General features: G+C 43.7%; 1 protein-coding gene across 1 annotated transcript in view; it reads left to right on the top strand.

Annotated features, from left to right (window-relative positions):
- LOC138749587 (heparin cofactor 2-like) overlaps window positions 1-21,190 on the top strand; it is a 33,242-nt gene extending 12,052 nt beyond the window's left edge. The window contains exons 2-4 of the mRNA XM_069911168.1: window positions 3,698-3,971; window positions 17,422-17,569; window positions 19,476-21,190. Of these exons, the coding sequence (XP_069767269.1) occupies window positions 3,698-3,971; window positions 17,422-17,569; window positions 19,476-19,697 (644 nt within the window). The 3' untranslated portion in view covers window positions 19,698-21,190. The remainder of the gene's footprint in view (window positions 1-3,697; window positions 3,972-17,421; window positions 17,570-19,475) is intronic.
- Window positions 21,191-22,308: the final 1,118 nt, after the last annotated feature.

Raw genomic sequence — 22,308 nt, 5'->3', positions numbered from 1 at the left:
GGAGGTTGCTGCCCGCCAAACTGTGAGGCGCCAAGATGCACGGTTTGAGGCGTTATCAGCCCACTGGCGGTGGTCAATGTGGCAGGCACCAAGAGATTTCTTTAGGCAGTCCTTGTACCTTTTCTTTGGTGCACCTCTGTCACGGTGGCCAGTGGAGAGCTCGCCATATAACACGATCTTGGGAAGGCGATGGTCCTCCATTCTGGAGACGTGACCCATCCAGCGCAGCTGGATCTTCAGCAGCGTGGACTCGATGCTGTCGACCTCTGCCATCTCGAGTACTTCGACGTTAGGGATGAAAGCGCTCCAATGGATGTTGAGGATGGAGCGGAGACAACGCTGGTGGAAGCGTTCTAGGAGCCGTAGGTGATGCCGGTAGAGGACCCATGATTCGGAGCCGAACAGGAGTGTGGGTATGACAACGGCTCTGTATACGCTTATCTTTGTGAGGTTTTTCAGTTGGTTGTTTTTCCAGACTCTTTTGTGTAGTCTTCCAAAGGCGCTATTTGCCTTGGCGAGTCTGTTGTCTATCTCATTGTCGATCCTTGCATCTGATGAAATGGTGCAGCCGAGATAGGTAAACTGGTTGACCGTTTTGAGTTTTGTGTGCCCGATGGAGATGTGGGGGGGCTGGTAGTCATGGTGGGGAGCTGGCTGATGGAGGACCTCAGTTTTCTTCAGGCTGACTTCCAGGCCAAACATTTTGGCAGTTTCCGCAAAGCAGGACGTCAAGCGCTGAAGAGCTGGCTCTGAATGGGCAACTAAAGCGGCATCGTCTGCAAAGAGTAGTTCACGGACAAGTTTCTCTTGTGTCTTGGTGTGAGCTTGCAGGCGCCTCAAATTGAAGAGACTGCCATCCGTGCGGTACCGGATGTAAACAGCATCTTCATTGTTGGGGTCTTTCATGGCTTGGTTCAGCATCATGCTGAAGAAGATTGAAAAGAAGGTTGGTGCGAGAACACAGCCTTGCTTCACGCCATTGTTAATGGAGAAGGGTTCAGAGAGCTCTCTAATTGGATATAACTTGGCAGTATTCTCAGTCTCCCTTTCATAGCATGTGCACAACACATTATAATCGCAACTCACCTCATCCTTTCACCCAGAGCTGAGAAACGCAGAAGTACTCATCCTGTCTGCGCTGGCACGATCATTTAATCGGTGTCTATCCACGCCCCTCCCCCTCCACTTTCCCTGTAAATCAGCAGAATGTTTTCTATTGATAAGATTTCCCATTCTTGCCAATTATTTTGATGCTTCCTCTGGTTCTTATCACTCATTATTGTGCCTTATTTTCTCCATTCCCCACTCCAAGGAAGACAACCCCAGCTTTTCCCACTCTCTCTTCTTGCTCAGTCTCCATCTTGTAGCTAAACTGACTGCAGCCTCTCTCCAAGAATGTTGTTAGCAACTTTCACAACAAGGCCCCACCCATCTCAGTGGACACACAAACACAGCCAGAAATTACTTCATGCTCCTTTAGATGTGGCGATGGCGTAGCAACTATCTGAAATAGATGTTTTGTTTTATTGACTGGTTGACTAGCTGATCAATAAAAGGACTGTAATATGGAGGGGTTTGCAATATTCCATCATGCTTTACAACTATGAAAGTAGTGTATAGGTACAGTCATTGCTGTAATATAGAAGGCCCCCTGGGTTATATAAGGGCTCATTCCTGATAAATGACTGCAAACTGAAGTAGAAATGGAGCAAGTTGTAATGTGAAACATTTGGTTTTGACAGCCCTTGGGAATTCATTTTCAAAGAGAAATGTGGGGGGAAGGTGAGTGGGGATGATGGAAATTGGTACTCGCAAGCAAACATTTGTCTGAATGCAGCTCAGGTGGGGAGATGGGGGCAGGTAGAGAAATGGGACGGGAAGAGCAAATCTGCTCATCTACGAGAAAACTACCGGCAGTTTAATGAGAGGAAGGGTGTTCGTAAAGTCCGATCATTCCAGAAGGAGAATTTGGGGAAGGCACTGGCCTTTTCTAGAACCATAGAATGCTACAGCACAGAAACAGGCCATTCAGCCCTTCTAGTCTGTGCCAAACATTGTTCAGCTAGTCCTAATAAATTCCACAGATTTACCACCCTCCGGCTGAAGAAATTCCTTTGCATCTCCATTCTAAGCTGGTGTCCTTCAATCCTGAAATTGTGCCCTCTTGTCTTAGGTTGTTTCTCATGGTGGGAGAATCCGTCCATTCCTTTCTGCGTTCAAAATGCTTCAATAAGATCCCTTCTCATTCTCCTAAATTCCAACGAGTACAGGCCAAGAGCTGTCCTCATATGATAACCCTTTCATTCCCAGAATCATCCTGGTGGACCTCCTTTGAACCCTCTCCAATGTCAGCACATCTTTTCTTAAATGAGGAGCCGAAAACTGCTCACAAAACCCTCCAAGTGAGGTCTCACCGGTTCCTTATAAAGCCTCAACATCACATCCCCATTTTTAAATTCTATTCCTCTTGAGGAGCCCACTCAATCCATGAAAGCGCTATTTCATTCATACCACTCACCTGCTCCTTCCCAATAGAGGAGTAAAACACAAAAGTTTGCAGCTATTTCCCAATAGACTTTTTTTTAAAGAAAAGTGTTCAGATATTTTCAAGCAATCAAAAGCTGTGAATCCTGTGACTTTCTCTAGTAGAATGTGTGTGGGACAAAGGGCTCTCCCTTGCTCTTATTTGAAGTTGTGTTGTTTGACCTCTCACTTTCAGAGTCCTTTTAGGCGACCTTCCTTCTGTGGCTCTGTAGAGGGATTGTGGATTGAGGAGGGTCGTGTAGCCTCACAATCTGGAACCTGATCAGATGTCCCCTCACCTGCCACTCAAGGTTAAGCCTCGTCCATAGGGCAGTGCACACCTGGTCATTGACCCCTTTAATTTGCCTCATCAATACCTGGGTCGGACCCTCCGGCTGATGACACTATGAAGCTCATCACATGTGAGCCATCTTCCTCTTTCTCTTCTGAGCTCCACTCCAGGTGGGGCACCGTGCTGGAGGATCGTTGTGCAGACAAAGGGTTGGGGGCTGTAGCACTGAGTGTCTAGTGTCTCTAGTTAAGTTGGATAAGAGCTGTGCCTGCCAGGGATATCAAGGGGTGGCTGGTATCATGTGTTGTAACTTGATTGTAAAGCCTTCTACCCACGAGTGGTTCCGAGTTAATCTGGAAAGTGTGTCTTTTACCCCTGTTGCGACTCCCCTGCATGTGTAAATAAAGTACTACTGTTCATTCAGCTGCATCCAGACTCATTACCCTCTGGACCCGTCGAACTGGTTTCACACAAACAACATTCTGGAATGCCAACCCCATGTTTAAACTTTTGGGCAGAGGTGAAAGATTCACCCACAGAGTTGGGAATGACCACACCACAAGTGTGTTCTGCATTAATTGACCCTGGTCTACAGTAATGGAGGTAAAAATGGTGAGCTTGAATTCCAATCCCTGGTTGCAATTTCAAGCCTTTACCACAAAATAATTCAAAAATGCTTGAGGAATGCTGCCATCGTGATCAAGTCTGGCCATATATTTTGAACAATACCTGCACTGGGAGACGTCTCTGCCATCACTGGGTAACTAATGTGATAATGTTCCACACTGTTATCAACCTTGCTGGTATGATCACATCAAAATCTTCCCTCGATGTGCAGCGCTACAAGGCTGTCATTACTTTCCCTGTTCACTCTGTTTGCAGGCTTGTGGGAGCACAAGTTCATCAAGAGCAAGACCACCATGCTCCATTTCCACACCAGCAGGACCGAAGTGGTGAAGGTACCAATGATGTACATCAGGACCACCTTCCTTGCCGCCACGGATCACACCCACGAGTGTGACATCGTCAGTCTCCCGTACAGTGCCAATGCCAGCATGCTGGTGGTGGTTCCCTACAAAATCTCCGGCCTGAGGCACATTGAGAGAGAGCTGAGCTGGGAGATGGTTGACCATTGGCTCAAGGATATGACAAACAGGTAGTGTGACAGCATGAAGAATGGGTTGAGAGTGAATTGGCTTAAACGATCCCGTTAGCTCGGGGGTGGGCAGCCTTTTACCACACATGGGCCGGATGGTATGTCAATGGTTGAACCGTGGGCTGCACTGATGCTGCAATAAATAAATAAATAGAGGGAATAAATAAATTCAAGGAATAAATATGATGATGCATTTCAGGTCAAGGAAGGCATCTTCAAATTTGGAAATGCACCAAAAATCACAAATCGGTCATTAAAATTAGTCATAATGAAAACAAAATAACTAAAACAGTCCACAGCTCAAGCAGTGGGAAAGTTGATTTTGTTTGCTGTTTGAAAGCGTTTCGATATTTGGTGACAGAGTCGTTGATGCCAATAGCAAGACCTCATCTCAAGGAGTTGTCCTATCAATCTTCCCACTGGTAGAACCAACGACAAAGCAGGAGTGATAAAACCATCCTTTGTTGGATATAAATATTACAAAATGCTGTTTGGAGGCTGCAAACTGTCATTTAAACTTGGTTTAAATAATTTTTCTAATAGGTTAGGAGTTTTAAAAATAATCAGTAACAAATATTTTTGTTGCAAAACTGCGGCATAAATAAATTTGTCCAATACAGCATTTGAATCTTTCTCAGCAGAAGCTATTGTGTATTCCTCTCAACTTCTGCCTTTGATCCAGATCTCCTTCTTTTATTTAATTTCTCTGCCCTCTGAGGTGTGATTTGAACTATGAGTACGTGAGGTAAATCCCATTTCCGAGTGAACAAAATTTGCTTTGTGCTAAATGAGTTCTGCTTGCAGCCGGAGTCGGAGGGTCCACACCCGGACCTCTGGCTTTGCGCCTTTTTGAGCAGCTCAGGGGAGTGGGGAGAGGGGGCGGCTCGGAAGTGGGGTGAGGGGACCTGAGGCAGGGGGATGGCTCAGGGGAGTGAGGGGAGAGCGGCTCAGGGGAGCAGGAAAAAGAGTGGCTCAAGAGAGCGGGGAGCTTTGGTGTCGCTCTGAATGGTTCGTTCTGTTGGTCGCCCAGCTCCACATTCACCGGTGGGTGAGTGGCCTGGGACCAAGAGTGGGACAGCTGTCTAAGCCCCGTCTTGAGGGCGAAGCATGTTCCCAGGGGTGCCAGAATAAGTTATTTTTCTGGGGCAGTAAGTGAAGTGGATGATGATCAATTTCTGGTTTTAATGACGTGGAGACTTTAGTGAACATTCCGCGTGAACGCAGTCATTTTGCTGCCCGGTTCACGACCCCGGAAGGAATGGGCGGCACTTCTATAGCCACAAAGTATTTCCTTTGCTGAGGGATGTTTAATCCACGAAAACTGTCCCTGGGGCCACTGATGACAAAGGCTGACAGTTTAGTGTGGCGAATGGGTATGGTGGAGTGGCTGAGGGCAAATGCATTGGGCTGTGGGCCGGATAAATTTGGATCAGTGGCCAGATCTGGCCCGCGGGCCGTAGGTTGCCCACCCTTGCATTAGCTGTTCTTCAGCTTAATTCCTTGGAAGGTGTGTGTTTGCATTCATTTGGTTATCTGTGAGGTTACACTTCCACCTGATTCCAGATTCCTGGGAGGGTGGTGCAAACATCCCTGTTCTGGAGATTGGGGACATTTCTGCATTCCTTATCTACCTTCTCAGGTGGGTGACACAGTTAGCACAAAACTGTTACAGCACCAGCGATGCAGGTTTGAATCCCATGCTGTCTGTAAGGAGTTTGTATGTTCTCCTCATGTCTGCATGGGTTTCCTCGGGGTGCTCCAGTTTCCTCCCATCCTTCATAACTTACTGGGGGTTTTAGGTCAATTTAGGTGTAATTGGGCGGCACAAGCTCATGGGCTGAAATGGCCTGTTACCATGTTGTATGTCTTTAAAAAAAAAAGCCTCTCGTAATCTTTTAGACCTCTGTTAAGTCATCTTCTTTGCTCCAAAGAGAAAGGCCCTAGCTCTGTTAACCTTGCCCCGTAAGACACTTTTCCAATCCAGGCATCATCCTTGAATCTCCTCTGCACCCTCTCTGTGCTTCCACACACTTCCTGCAATGAGGTGACCAGAAACGAACACAATTCTTGCTTCATTGAGTGAGCTGCATTTCATCAGGTTGAGTTCCACTTGAACTCAGTTTCCAATAATGAAAGGATTTATGACCACACCACTTAAACGATAAAAAGCCTGAAATCTGAGGCTGCCAACACACTTTCACACTTTGCCAGCAGTAAAATCCGTCCAACGTGCTTCTCTACTAACCTTTAAAGGGCAGTTTGAACTGGGATGACGTCAGATTGCTATTCACCACATTCATTCTCACCACAAACTCTCAATGATGCTGTATGTCTGGGGCTCTTCACATTTCTGTGATAATTACATGCCTTATTCAGGGACAAAAGGACAAAGGTGATACAGGAGTGAACAAGCTGAACTCCAGTTACAGTGATCAAGTGAAAGTTTGTTAAATTTATAATAACAATAGAATTTGAACACACTGATCATAATCAGGACAAGAAATACCTGGATTACACTTTGCGGCCAGCTCTTGTCACTTGCCTTTATTACTTAGCCATCAGCAATTGGTATGAACTTTCTCTGGCCAGTAGCTTAGCACTGTATTTGTCGGTGTGACATCAGACCAAGGATCTGCAGGCAGGGTGTCGGGAGTTTGGACGGATGGGTGGCTGGGGCGAGGATCTGTGGCCGGGGTGTCAGGAGCTTGGATGGCCAGGCGGCCAGGGCGAGGATCTGCAGTCAGGGCATCTGGAACTCAGATGGGCGGGCAGCCAGGGTGAGGATCTGCGGTCAGTGTGTTGCGAGTACAGGCGGGCAGAGTGAGGATCTGCGGTCAGAGCGTCGGGAGCACGGGTGGGTGGCCAGAGCGAGGATCTCCGGTCAGGGCATCGGGAGCTCGGATGGGCGGGTGGCCAGGGCAAGGATCTGTGGTCAGGGCGTTGGGAGCTCGGAGGAGTGGGTAGTCAGGGGCAAAAGTTAGGGTGGTCAACCTTTACATGGGTCATATGGAAAGCACACTATTTTGGGGCCAAAAAAGGGGAGTGGGGTCGACAATTACATGGTATTGACAATTACACGAGTATATACAGTATTTGCACCAAGTATTAAGGGAAATGATAAAGCAGATGAGTTGAGCTGTGTGGCCAGTTCATCTGCTGGCATATTGATCAAATACTGTGAAGCATCATCTTCAGAAGAGGTGTTAGAAATAGAGACAAAAAGAACATTGTAATTTCACAGACCTGGCTGCTAAGATGCAAGGTAATTTGTAGAAGGTCCCCATAGGGGAATAAATAAAAAAATTTATAATTTTAACATTTAAAATTTAGAGAAGTCAATTCAAATTTAAAACCCAATTAACATTTACAACCTACTTTAAAATGGTACAGATACTAATGTGGGACTAAATCTAATAGGCCAGCATCAAGCTGCTAAGAGCGGGTATTTTATGAAACATTTTTTTAAAAAGGATGAGCAAGAGAGAGAGATTAATTCATCTTGCATTAAAGGCAATTTTATTCGTTCCTCCATTCCCTGAACTATTTCAAAAAATACATATGCTATTGGAATCAGTTTAGTGATTGACCCAATAAGTCTTCCTTTGTTGCCTCGCACAATCTCCACTCCCCCAGAACTGCAACCTGCGGGTATAAAGTATGAACTTGCATTTACATAGTGACTTTTCTTTTTATTTGGAAGGCTCTAATGTGCCTCCGAATCAGTCAGGTTCTTTTAAAATATGCTTGCTATTGTCACATGGATTAAAAAGGAAAGATTAACTATCAGAAAGCTAAATGTTTGGATAATTAACTTGCTTGGCAGAGATTAATACAAGAATGTTGGCGGTCACACTGGATGAACTCCTTCGACCATAGCATAATTTCAGTCCTGCCGCTGGTGCAGACCCAGGGAGAGCGGGGCAGCAGAGACATTCCCTGTTTGAGAAGAAGCGGAGGAGACAACCCTATGGGACGGTGACCACAGTATCAGATCAGTGAGGGATTCTGCGGCTGAAGAGCGTTGGAGACCATGCTGCAGACTGCTGGAGACAGGCTTGAGGCTGGCTGAAGGGGTTACCGGGTATCAGAACTGGGCTGCGAGAGAGTGCCGAGGGTAGGAGGGGATATCGGGCGCTGAAGGCTTCTTGAATGTGTTAGAGGTTTGGATCTGGAGCTCAGGTCACCGATGGTTTGGACTGAAGTCTGTGTGGCCGTAAAGGCTGTAGCAATGCTGGAGGTGAACCTCGGTGACTGTGAAGGGGCTCTCTTGCTGCTCCTTTTCTGACTGTAAGAGGTGTAGGTCAATTTCTGTTGATGGCAGATCTTTGCCTCCTGACAAACAAAATGTGATTTTGTGTAATATTACATCTGTTTTATTACATGACAAGAAAAGAATCTTGAATCTTAAAGAACTGTGTTGAAGTGCCACCTTGGATTATGTGATCTAATCCTGGAGCGGAACCTGATGTTCTCGATGCTTGTGTACAATCAATGAGCCAAGATCACCCATAATGAATAAAATGTATGGATGATGCCGAGAAATGGATTGGAGGTCAATCCGCAGGACCATAAGAGTGGCAGAAAGAATCACTGGAGACTCCCTCCTCCCCATCGACATGATCTTCAAGGATCGTTGTCTAAAGAGGGCATGCAAAATCACTGAGGACCCCTTCTACCCCACTCACAGCATCTTTCAGCTGCTCCCGTTGGGGAAGAGATCCAGGAGGATCAGAGCCAGCACCACCAGGCTGAGGAACAGCTTCTTCCCACGGGCAGTGAGAATAGAGAACGACCAAAGGAACTGCTCACGCTCACCATCTGACAGCCACAAAACAATATTTATTTATTTGTATAGATGAAATACTTGGTCCTGCAAATGTACTCCTAGTTTGTATGTCTGCATGTTTTGCACAGAGGACCCTAGAACGTTGTTTCGTCGGGTTGTACTTGATGACAAAAAAACTTGACTTGAATACTTCTCGTTTTTGGTTACATAAAGCAGAAATATTGCATATTTATCATTATTATTCATTTTTGAGATGGGATCATCCTTGGAAAAAAAAACATCAGCTTTTCTCTCAGTCGCCCAATGGTTTGGGAACCTCGGGGTATGAGGCCAGGGGAGATTCCCAACTCATTCTTTCAATATTGGTGAAACAAAATGATTTTCGCGAGCTTGATATCCATCATCGCGATGGGTTCAGGTTTAATTTCACGAATTTGCAAACTCTAGTGATTCGCTGGTCCAATCAGAACCTTTGTCCCTGGATCAAACAGCAGGAACTCAGTTATTGTACTGCTGTTCTCCAGATGCCCTCATTTCTTTTTTAAATTTTTTTTATTTTTCACACTATGGACCATATAAACCAAAATGCACACAAACATTTCCCTCTTGGATATACACGGTGTCATTTTCCCCCCCCCTCCCTTCCCTCCCTCCTTCCCACCCCCCTCCCTACCCACTAAATGTTCAACTTATACAATACAATAAATCCATTAAACAATGTCATCACACAATGAAAATAAACAAGAAAATTGTGTCATACTGGGTCAGTTCATTTCGTCTTCTTCTCATTTTTAGGGGGTGGAGGTCTGGGGTAGCCCCTCTCTGTTGTGTACCATGTACGGTTCCCAAATTTGTTCGAATACCGTGACTTTATTTTTTTAAATTCAGATGCCCTCATTTCAATGCTTGTTGGGAATCTGGGTGTTCAGGAGCTCAGAGAACTGATGATCGATGTTGTGGATAATGGTGGACTCAGTTGACTCTTCTGTGGTCAATGTGGCTTCCTGATAACCACACAAAGTTTGCACAGCACTGATTGGCTCACTTTTTGGTGGCGTGCTTAGCGTAGTAACGCTTATAACACCACTGATCTGAGCTTGAATCTGGCGCTGTCTGTAAGGAGTTTGAACGTACAGGATTTTAAGGTTAATTCGGCGTATTTGGGCAGCATGGGGTCATGGGCCGGAAGGGCGTATTTGGGCAGCATGGGGTCATGGGCCGGAAGGGCCTGCTCCATGTCTAAATTTAATTAAAAGAAATAAACTCTGCTGGGATTAGATGGGATATTCAGGGTTGGCATTCCTTTCATTCATTTCCAGATCTTTTAAAATCAGTTCTGGAACCACAATGGAGTGGACAGCGCTGATACTCTTGACCTTGTAAAAGGCCAGCAGGATCCCCATGCACGATTTGAGTGGAACATGAAGAGAAACTTGTCTTTAGTCATCAGAGCTACACTTTTGGCTGCCAGTTGCGCATACCTCCATGGTTCCATGTGGCTCAGATGGGGGATGAATACAGTGACTAAATATTGCAGAGTAAAAGCAGTGGCTGATATTCTTGTATACATGTAACGCTTCAGGTCAAAGACAAATTTTACCACAGTTACTACGCCACTGGACAACAAAGATTTTGCTTCCTGAACACCTTCGGGCATATTTTATCGATTCTGGACTGATAATCATGAAAATCACCTTAAATGTTTCCTATCACTTATTGTTTTTTAGATATAACCTATTTTGGTGATTGCTGATCGACTGGCATATAGCCCACAAAGCAAGCTGTTTTGGTCCGTCCGTGCAGGTGCTATAGAAATGTTGTCTTAGGCCTAGGCATGCTTGGAAGGCATTTAAAGATCTTGTTGAGAATTTTATTGGCAACTACAGAGCACCAAACTACATCCAGCTGATTGGCAACATGCTTCACGCATCCAAAATCATGAAGTGCAATATGTCACTGAAAATTTATTTTTCTGCATTCACACTTGGACGTCTTCCCTGCAGATCTTGGTGCAGCCAATGTTGAACACAGTGTAAATTTTCACCAGGACATTGTGTCCATGGAAAAGCAGTATCAGGGTAACTGGAATCCATCAATGCTGGCTGACTATTGTTGGTCACTAACATGAGAGGCATCAGATGCTGAGTACAAATGAAAATCAGCGGAAAAGCATTTTTAGGTCAGTTGAACTAACGCATGTATCAGCGTCATTATGCAATTAAACATGCTAAATTTAATAAAAGTTAATTTAATGCTTCTCCAACTTCCTATGTGATACAGGAAATCTGAAAAATATCTTTGTATTCAGCTTGAAGTCGTCTATCATCATCCCCAATTTGATTTAAGGAAGCAAACCTTTTGAAACAAATTGTTGCGCAGTGTAACCTGCACTTGTACCATCTCTGTACCTTATTCAAGAAGTGTTTAGGTATAGATTTTCAAATCAAAGTCTAAATTCCCCATAACAAATGAATGGTCGACCAAGAGAAACAAGGCAGGTCACTAGGCGAAGTGACAGGATTTACCTCAGTCGAACTGAGACTAGAGATGCAATATCCAAAGAATCACTGATTGATCATGCGCAAAGTTTTACTGTTTTTAGTATTCTGGCAAAACAACTGAATGCCCATAATTTGTCAGTACAAATCGGAAACATTTCCTCAATGACGATCAACACAGGTGCACCTCAAGGATGTCCACTCCTCTATTTTCTCTACAGCCACAACTGTGTGGCCAGCCACCATTCAAATGGTATCTACAAATTTGCCAATGACACCGTGGTTGTCAGCAGAATCACAGATGGCAACGAGGAACTGGAGTGAGATAGATCAGCTGATTGAAGAACTTCAAGAACTTCAAATTCCTGGGTGTCAACATCCCTGCACATCTAGTAAATCACGAAAATCTGTAGACACCTTGGTTGAAGTATAAAGACAAAATGTTGGAGAAACTCAGCAGGTCAAACCGGGTCTTTTTATGTACCAAAGGTAAAAATACAGAAGCACCATGTTGATGCAATCACAAAGGCTCACCAGCAGCTAGACTTTGTGAGGAATTTGAGGAGATTTGGTATTTCTGCAGGAGTTCTGTGAGAGCATTAGGACTGGTTCCATCACCCATCTGGCACGGAGATCCCAATGCACAGGACAGGACAAAAACTACAGAGAGTTGTGAACTCGGCCAGCGCCATCACGGGCACTAGCCTTCCCTCCATCAAGGACATCTACAAGAGGCGGTGTCTCAAGAAAGCAGCCTCTATCCTCCCACCACCACCCAAGCCATTCCTTCTTCTCAATGCCACCATCAGGAAGGAGGAACGGAGCCTGAAGATTAACACCCAATGGTACAAAAATACCTTCTTTCCCTCCACCATCAAATGGACAATGAACCACAGACACGACCTCACTTCTTCTGCATTAATTTATTTTTGAAATGTAATTTATAGCAATTTTGCACGTTATGATGTCGCAAAACAAATGAGTTTCATGTCATGTTCATAACAATAAATTCTGATTCATTAATTCATGTAAACCTACTAAAAATGCACCCCAAAAGATTAAGATGAAGATTTTGTTCAGTTTGCAGAAAGCTTCTCAAATTCAGCAGTCTCTCCCATGACTGGCCTATCTTTCTTGCTTTCATAGGGGTTTATGCGCCTGAATTACATCTACAATGATCAATGCCAGGGATGTCTCCTTGTGAACCTGTACAAGATTTGAGTCAATGTTTGTTTCCTTCAAAGTTGGACCAAGTTGACATTTGGCGAAGTTTCATACAACCCATTAAACTGTTTCATTCCACATCATCAGGACCATATGGGTCAACACCTAGAATTGGATTCATTTGTTTTAATTAATAGAATTGCTTTTTGTGTAATATAACTTCACTTCACTGAGTCATCTTCCTGGACCTGCGATTTTTCTGTCTTTTATATCTTCCTTTTTCTGTCTGATCATGTGACATCCTCTTACATAAACCTCTCTAAATCCATTTCTATCTTTCTCCACAGGGATTAACCACAGTGAATGCTAAGTATTTTTTTTATATATACAGTAATATTCTGGATGAGCTGAAGAATCTTTTGTACCTTTAGTCTTTGAGAAGCTGCCACTAATTAGTTTTTTAATTATCTTTTGGCTGGAATCCCTATTCCAAGCTTGAGAATGTAGCTTAGATTGAAGAATAATTATGACTGCCTTTTAAAATCCTCTCCATGGTAGAAGGGTCAGAAACATGCTGCAACCTGGCAAAATCTCACTGAATCAATCAAAATGAGAGCAATCTACAGACAGAAAGTATCAAAGGGGAAGCTTCATTCAGCATCACAGGCCTGACAAAGTGTACACCAATTCACCTGTGAATGATGGGCAGATCAAAAAGGCCCTCTCACAATGGACAAACATCTTATTAATCTTACAAAGAATTGCTGGAGGATCTCAGCGAGCCAGGCAGCATCCACGGGTGGCGTAGTGGTTAGTGCAACGCCTTTACAGAGCCAGCGAACGGGACTGGGGCTTGAATCCTGCGCTGTCTGTAAGAAGTTTGTACATTCTCCCCATGTCTGCATGGGTTAAATTAAATGGCCCGTCACTGTTTCAAGCCTGTACCCTTTGCCAAGATGAGAGGGAAGGGAGTGTTATTATGTTTATAAAGGGGGAAAGAAGATGGGGAGCGGCCCAAAGGGCAGAGGTATGAGAGACTGGTAAAGGGAGGAACTATTATGGGGAGAAGAAATGTTAGGGAGATGAAAAATAGATAGTGGGAAAGTGGAATCAGAAGGGGTGGGGATTACATCAGATTGGAAAAATCAATAGTTATGCCATTATTTTTTAGGCTGTCTGGGAGAAATATGATCTGTGGTTCCTCAAGTTTCTACAGGCATGTTATTGCAAAAATGGTTGGGGGAGTTGAAATTGTTGAATTTAGGAAGCTGAAGCTTAGACCTACAGACAGAGTAGGTGTTCGGTGAAGCAGTCACCCAATCTACGTTTACCCACAGATGTAGAAGAGGCCACACGAGCTACACTGAATGCAGTAGATCATCTGAGCCACAGACAAGCCTTCCAGGTGAGGCACAGCCTTACATGAACATCGACCAACCTAATCCACAACGTTGAGTGTACCCGGTGTGGCCCCCATTACATTGGTGACACCAAATGCAGATTTGGGTTTTTATTTTTCTCATACCAACATGATTGTGAACATGGGCAGGTGAGAAAACGTTAGTAACATCTATCTCCAGTGTTGCAAAGAAATATGAGAACATGATGTTCTCCAGTTACTGGCCCTTGTGCCACTGGAAATAGTTAACCCCCACTACTATCAAGGCCCAGTGTGATTTCTAACTTTTTCTTCCCTGTTCTAAGAGGTACAACTCCATCTTTTCTATCTTCTCCATGCACCTGAAGCCCTTTATCTTGGTACCATTCAGATAAATCTATTTTTTTAAACTAAAAATAGACTTTATTCACAATAAATTATTGTAAAAAGAAAATTGTTCAAAGTCTCTTCCCACTCTGAGTTTCATATCCATACATTCCCATCACTGTACATTGTAACATTCCATTCTATTTACACCATTACCACCCCGTGGCACCTTGTGGATTCTCCCACCCATTTTTGTTTGAGAGACTTCTCAGTCTCAGCCCCTCATACCTGGTAATTGGAGGACTCTAGACTCAGTGGTTCAAAACCTTTTGCTATCCACTCACATACCACTTTAAGAATTCCCTATATGATTAGTAAGGGATTACTCATTGAGCAACAGAGCCAGGCCCATCCTTTGCAACACCTGGGACAGTTAGAACCTCAGCACATCACGGCACTTGTACATTGGTTGCACGCACAGTCTGATGTAGGCATACATGAAGGTGGTCATCAGGAAGAAGCGCTCAAGCCTGAAACGCTGGTTATGTATCTTTATCTTTGCTATATAAAGCACACTCTTTCACCTGCTAAGTTTTTACAGCATTGTGTTACCACCACTGTGGCACATTGTTGCTTCTCCCCCTCGGTCTCAGCCTCTCAATGCCCAGTAATGGGAGGAGGGTTTCTTGAATTTTAACCTGTGAGGGTCCCTAAGTTTGCCACACCTTTGGGGAAGCCAATTTCCAAGTTGCGGAACATGCTAATTTTCATAAAATACTGGCATAACAATTCTTCACAGTTAATTTCCTTGCACCAGAGTATCTAGTATCGTTCAACATGCACTGATTACTTCCTAATGAGGAGTTACCGCAGTCATTTTGCTCAGTGATATTTGCCCTCATTGCAAACTAATAACTCAATGCATGATGGAAGGAGATATTCCTGAGAGACACGGTGAGGTATGAAAGTCTTTTAGTTTATTTATAGTATAATTCTACAGCCTGGTTCCTGAAATCTTCTCGTATAACATCAAAGGTGGGATTACTCACCATGTATGCTGTTTAGAATCCGAAATGTAGGAACCATCTCATTAAAGTTGCATCCTGAAAAGGGGGACAGAAAACAAGTGACTTTTATCAATCTGAAAATAGGATTTCTGAAATACACAATTTTTAACTTACTATCTTGGGAATTATTCATTCACTGGCTTATTGGAGACATCTAGCTTTCAATCCAAGTTGGTAACAAAATTTGGAACATTAGGCATTTTTCTTGCATCAAAAAGCTCATACATTAGGCAAAGGTGCTGGATTTCTCTTTTGAAAAGTCGCCCAAGTTTTAAATCAGTTCATTTAATAAGTTCCCTTTGGCTGGATTCATTCCATCAGTAGGGCACTTTGGGCCATGTATGTACCACGAGGATGAATGGCAACACCTCAACACACCCACCCCTGTACCCTCCTTCTCCAATTAGGCAGGCAGCAGCAATGATGTTTTGGAGCTCAGTGACCAGGAGAACGGTCAACCATATCCATCCCCTTTAACACTGCAGGAACTCCTCAAGGCTTGGAATGCTGCAAGAAAGCAGCTTCCCTCCCCATCTTCAGATTACAGATTTATTGTCAGAGTACATACATGACATCACATACAACTCTAAGATTCTTTTTCCTGTGGGTGAGGCAGAAATACCAGTTATTAACAGTGTCAAAAAAAACTGTACACAACGTACATATGTTAACAAATAAAGAAATGTAAATAAATTGACTGTGCAATACAGAGATAGGAAAAAAAAAGGTGCAGAAGTAAGTCCTTAAATGAATCCTGGCTTGAGTTTGTTGTTGAGGAGTCTGATGGTGGAGGGGTATCAGCTGTTCCTGAACCTGGAGGTGCAAGTCTTGTGGCACCAAGAACAGAGCGTGTGCTGGGTGGTGTGGATCCTTGATGGCTGCTCCTACTCTCTGATGGCAGCGTTCCCTGTAGATGTTCTCAATGGTGGGGAGAGTGTTACCTGAAATGTCCTAGGCTGTGTCCATTACCTTCTGCAAGGCTTTATGCTCAAGGATATTGGTGTTCCCATACCAGCCCGTCATGCATCCGGTCAGCACACTTTCTACCACACATCTGTAGATATTTTCCAGACCAAACCTCCGCAAACTCCTGAGGAAGTAGAGGCACTGACGTGCTTTCTTCACGATGTCATTAGTGTTTTGGGCACAGGAAAGACCCGCCGGGATAGTGACTCCCTCTCCACCTTTGATCCCCAATGATCCCTGGAATGTATACGTCTGGTTTTCCTTTCTTGAAGTCAACAATCAGCCCCTTGGTTTGGGTGACATTGATTGGTGACACTGGCAAGGCAACTAGAGATGGGAATAATTGGCAGCTTTGCCAGTGACACAATATCCAGGGACACATTTTATTTATTTTAAATAAGTGACAATTGAATTAATTGTATTGGTGTTAGCGTCCACAGCTAATGTAATACAAATTGCAAGTTCTGGAACTGTATGTGTAGAGATAGTTAATATTGTATATCAAGGTTTCAGGCTGCAATTGGACAATGTATGGAAGCATAACACACAGTTACATTGCTGGCCTACAGCTTTCTACTAATTGTAATTACTAGATGTTCCTTTGTAATTTCTGCATTCCTGGATGTGAAATTAGTTGGCTGTTCTTCCCTCTACCTTTGTGACAGGTGATTAGGAGGGACAAAGCACACAAATTACATTTGGTTTGAAAAGGAAAATATAAAATAATGACAACTCCTGAAGAGAATCACAGATCTGACAAACTGAGGAAGTTGTTTCGATTTCAGTTCTCTGCTGAGTTGCCAGATTTCTGCAAACAGGGAGATTCCCCCCCCCTCCTCACCCCCACCCCATCCAAACAGCCCCATTGTGTCAGGAACAGGGTTGGGGGTGGGGTGGGGTGTGGAGGAACAATTAGCTTGGTTTTTAATGGTGATCCAGACATGCCTATTGGGGCCAGATTAGGAATTGTTGAAATATAGTTCGCCTCGATCATTGCTAAGACGTACATCTGCTGCAATGATTTGAGGCAACCTGGTGCTTTGGAGTTTCGCCCAGAGACTTTGAAATGGGGAATGTGGGTGAGAACATTAACAATATGAATAAGATTGATAGAAGAATCAAAAAAAAGAGAATATTAAAAATGAAAGGTCCAAGAATAAATTAAAACCTCAGGGTGCAGACTTTTCTTTAAATCATGTATGTTATAAAATGCATAAATCCAACAAGTTTGCAATCTGAATAATTTATGTCTACTACATAACAGGACAAGAGAGGTCTACATTCCAAAGTTCACGCTACAAGGTGACTATGATTTAATTGAAATGTTTCAAGACCTGGGTGTGACGGATCTCTTCCAGAACAACGCAGATTTGTCTGGTGCTTGCAAACAGGGAAACCTGCACATCAGCACGGTGAGTGGTTCAGTTGCGGTTTCAACTTTTATTCTGGCAAAGCTAACACGGTGCAGATAATTTGCTGAAAAGTTGGTGATCTGTCTGTTCGAGAACCCAACCACTAGTTGCAATTCATGGGCGACACGGTTAGTGTAGCATAAGAGCAGGAGTTGGCCATTGAGCCTGCTACACCATTCAATGTGATCATGGCTGATCTGATGTTAGGCCTTTTCCTCATATCCATTAATGCCCTTACTATGTAGAAATCTATCCAGCCTTGTCTTAAATATATTTACTGAGGGAGCTTCCACTGCTTCAATGGGCAGTGAATTCCATAGATTCGCCATCCTCTGGGAGTTCCTCCTCGTCTTCATCTTAAATCCACTTCCCTGAAACTTGAGGCGATGTCTTCTAGTAGCAGTTAGTGCAACCTGGATTCCAATCTGGCCCTGTATGTATGGAGTCTGTACGTTCTCCCCGTGTCTGCGTGGGTTTCCTCCCACCTTTTAAAACAGACAGGGTTGTAGGTTAATTGGGGCATTTGGGCAGTGCAAGCTCATGGACCAGAAGGGTCTGTTAAGGTGCTGTATCTCCAAATGAAATAAGCATCCCAGGAGTTAGCAGATTTGCTTCAATGATATGGGTCCGTCCATTAAGTGGTGAGTTTCTCTCTGCAATTGGAGGTTTCTGTGTGAGATGTTTTGGACTAGTGATATTTTATGGAAACATAAGGGATGATGAATTACTTTCTAAAGAAATACAATGGTAAAAATATGCTATGACATTCCATTCAAGCACATTCCTGACTTAGGTGGGTTCAATTGTATAGATTTGTCCACCCTTTGAATGAACTCCCCCGAGGAGTAGCCTTCATCATTAGCCATCCTAGTTCAATGAGTCCCATTTGTAATCACAGGGTGATTTAAATGTCAGGACACGTGGGTTGACAGGATTCCTATTCAATACTTTTTACAGGTGAGACATATCCTGGGAGTGTCCATAACTGTGCATTCCAAAGATGGCTTGGCCTTAAAGTTGCAGCAATGTATTGGGAGATCTTTGTAGCCTTTGCCTACATTACTGAGTTCTTCCCCAGCTGTGCCGCCCTTCGGTCCAGCTGAACTTGGGGAATTGTGCAATTCTGGTCATCCCATTATGGGCTTTGGAAAGGATACAGAAGAAGTTTACCAGGATTTGAGGGTATGATTGATGGGGACAGATTGAACAAACTTGGCTTGGTTTCTTGGCAATGTCGGAGACCTGATATAAGGTTATTAGGGACGGTAAGTTTAAAGGAGATGTCGGGGGCACATTTTATATATGGAGAGTGGATGTGACTAGAACAGGCTGCTAGGAGTAGCGGTGGAAGCAGACATTAACTTTTCAACATCATTTCAAATTTCAGATTTATTGTCAGAGGCAATTCCCGTGGGTGAGGCAGAATGACCACTTTATGGTGGTGCAAAAAATCTGGACTCAATGTACACACGTAAATGAATAAAGAAATGTAAACAAACTGACCACGGAATACAGAGTGAAAAAAAATCAAAAAAACTGCTCAAGTCAGAGTCCCTAATGAGTCCCTGAGTGAGTTTGTGGCTGAGAAGTCTGATGGTGGAGGGGGAGCGGCTGTTCCTGAATCTGGTGGGAACGAGTCTTGTGGCACCTGCACCTCTTTCCTGATGGCAGCAGTGAGAACAGAGGATGGGCTGGGTGGTGGGGATCCTTGATGATCGCTGCTGCCCTTTGACTGCAGTTTTCCCTGGAGATGTTCTCAATGGTGGGGAGGGTTTTGCCTGTGATGTCCTGGACTGTGTCTACGACCTTTTGGAGGGCTTTACGCTCAGGAGTATTTTACCCTGCAAAGTTTTTCACATGATGACAAATGATTCAATTTTGTTTTTTTCTCCCCCTTTTTCCTCAGCTGAAGCAACATGTTGCCCTGAACGTGGACGAAGAAGGGAGTGAAGCAGCTACTGTCTCCCTTTCTGGGTTCATGCCTCTTTCCACTCAGGCTAAATTCATGGCTGATCGTCCTTTCCTGTTCCTCATCTTTGAGCATCACACCAGATCGCTGCTGTTCATGGGGAGAGTGGTGAACCCTTTAAACCAATTAAAAGGAGGCCGCATCAGTGGCATAGTGTAAATTCCCGGAGGAGTCGAGGCACATAGCCATATCAAACAGAGAGCGTGGGAAGTTTCCAAAATTAATCACTCTCCAGCTTAAATGTTCACTTTTCAATCTTTCTTAGTGCCCGTGTTTCGTTTTAATGTCCAGGTTGAAGCAGCCTTGAAGCTTTTTTTTAAAGGCCTATTAACTGTTAAATCTGTAGGTTAGTACCCTGCCACATCAACACCGGAATGGTTGAGAACAGGGAGGGGTCTTAAAATTGAACCTCAGCAGGGACAATACTGGTGATTAATTATGCTGCCTCATCTTTCTGAACGCTCTGTTTAAATACTAATTCTCTGTTTATGTACATCTATTTGAGTGCCTTCAAAAACTGGACAACAATTTTTTTTCAATAAGGTTTGCTTCCTGAAAAATAAATTTGGACACAGTGATTGACAACTTCAAGCTAAAGACAAATGTAATTTCAGATTTGCTGTATCATGTAGGAAGTTAGAGAAACATTAAATTACCTTTTATTGAATTTTGCATGTTTAATTGCATAATGCGTTAGTTCAACCGACCTAAAAATGTTTTGCCGCTGACTTTTCGTTTGTACTCAGCATCTGGTTCCTCTTGTGTCAGTGTCAAACGATAGTCGGCCGGCATTGATGGATTCCAGTTGCCCTGATGCCGCTTTTCCATGGTCGCTATGTCCTGGTGAAACCTTTCACCGTGTTCGTCACCGACTGCACCAGGATCAGCAGGGAAGACGTCCAAGTGAAAATGCAGAAAATGAATTTTCAATGAAATGTGGCACTTCAAATATGTCAGGAAATCACAAAAATAGATTGTATCTAAAAAACGGAATGTGATAGGACAACTTTAAGGTTCACGATCAGCAGCCCAAAATCCACAAAATACATCCAAAAGTATTCAGGAAGCAAAATCTGTTGTCTGGTGATATCAAACACCTTTTTTTTTAAAATTTTAGAGGCTATTTTTGCCTTTCCTAGAGGTTGGGTGGGTTGTGTCTGTATATATTGTAAATAAATACAGGAAACGCTAAATGTTACAGATTAAATTGCAAACGTGCAGAGACAGAGCTGATAATAACTGAGCTCAGACATTGAGCTCAGACACCTCTTGCGTTTGCTGGCATTGCTTGTTGCAACTACAGGGATGTGAGGATCTTCATGCCTGTATAACCACACGGACACCCAGTGGTTACTCTCAGTGATCCGGTGTGTTCTTGCAGACTGCAACGATTTCATCCTTCACACAATCAAGCTGAAATCACTTGAACTGACATAGATGCAGCTTTTTACAAATTACTCCCACTGCACATTCCCCTGAAAATCAAGCATTGTGTCTATAGATTTTCGTGATTTACTTAGTTAAATGTGATTCGTGTGGGATTTTATTAAGGCGTCCCGGTCTATATTTACTGCTTGGCAATCTACCTTGCACTAAAATATTACATTTACCTATCTGAATGATGAATTATTTCCATGAATATTTCAAAATAAATGGGATTTGAAAATACTTTAAAATATTTCAGCTTCTAATCATGCATTTATTCCAATCTTTATATAGTACTCTATGTAACATTTAAAAATGCTTTCTGCTTTCCTGTCAGCTAGAATCATTAAATAGGGTTCCTGCTGATGCCTCAAGAGGAGATATTCTCACTATAGACTTCTTAAGCTTCCAGGGAACTTCTCTTGAAGTCGGCGGGAGGCACTGCTTTTCCACCACTGAAAGCAGACTGCAGGGCTTAATGATCTCTGTCCTTCCACTGGAGTTCATCAACCTGATTAATTACTTCTCTTGTCAATAGCTTCAGGCCTTTTTATGCTGAAACCCCGCATCATAGCTGTCTCAAGTTTAAAAACAAGGCGAATTTACCTCTTATGCTGACGACCTTCAAGGCGGATGCCGCGGTCCCTTTATGCAGAGCTGAGTTGGCTTCCAGAGCTGAAGGAGGTGAGGCAAGTGGTGCAGTCGCGCTGCCCGCTACCGTGACATAAAACTTGTGCACCAAGAAGAGTAAGCGGCCTAGACTCAACAATGTCGACCGAAGGGCAGGTAAGAGCGCCAGTGGAGACCTGTCCCAGCAGTCTTAAGACTCAGGCAGATCTCCAGTGCAACGTACTCACCTCTATTATCTATGGGTCTTTTTAAATTCACGGTCCTGGGTCGCAGGCTGGCGGCGTCATCGCGACATCATCAGCCCTCCCCTTTGCAGGCGTTGTTCAGCGGCATTCCTTTTACAGAGGAGGAGGAGCGACTACACTCCACCTTTAAGTCTACCCCCTTAGGTGGATGGGACTGGAGCGTATTCCAGTCGTTCATCCATCTTCAGACTTTTTATGGAGGCAAGTGCAACGATGGAAAGACGGAGAATCTCTGTCTTTACATTCACCTTTTTTTCTCTATTAAAGGGCCTATTGTCCTGATGGCTTAGTTTCCAGTATTTTCTGGTTTTATTTCAGATTTTTAACAGAATCAGAATTTAGTGTCATGAACATGTCACAAAATTTGTTGTTTTTCGGGAGCATCAGAGAGCAAACATTGATATAAAAACCACCTTACAAAATAATAAAAATAGAGCAGGAAAAAGAAAATAAAAGACAAAGTGTCAGTG

This window comes from Narcine bancroftii, chromosome 14, assembly GCF_036971445.1.
Source record: "Narcine bancroftii isolate sNarBan1 chromosome 14, sNarBan1.hap1, whole genome shotgun sequence".
In the NCBI taxonomy this organism is placed as follows: Eukaryota; Metazoa; Chordata; class Chondrichthyes; order Torpediniformes; family Narcinidae; genus Narcine; species Narcine bancroftii.
This window is presented reverse-complemented; position numbering and strand designations above follow the sequence as displayed.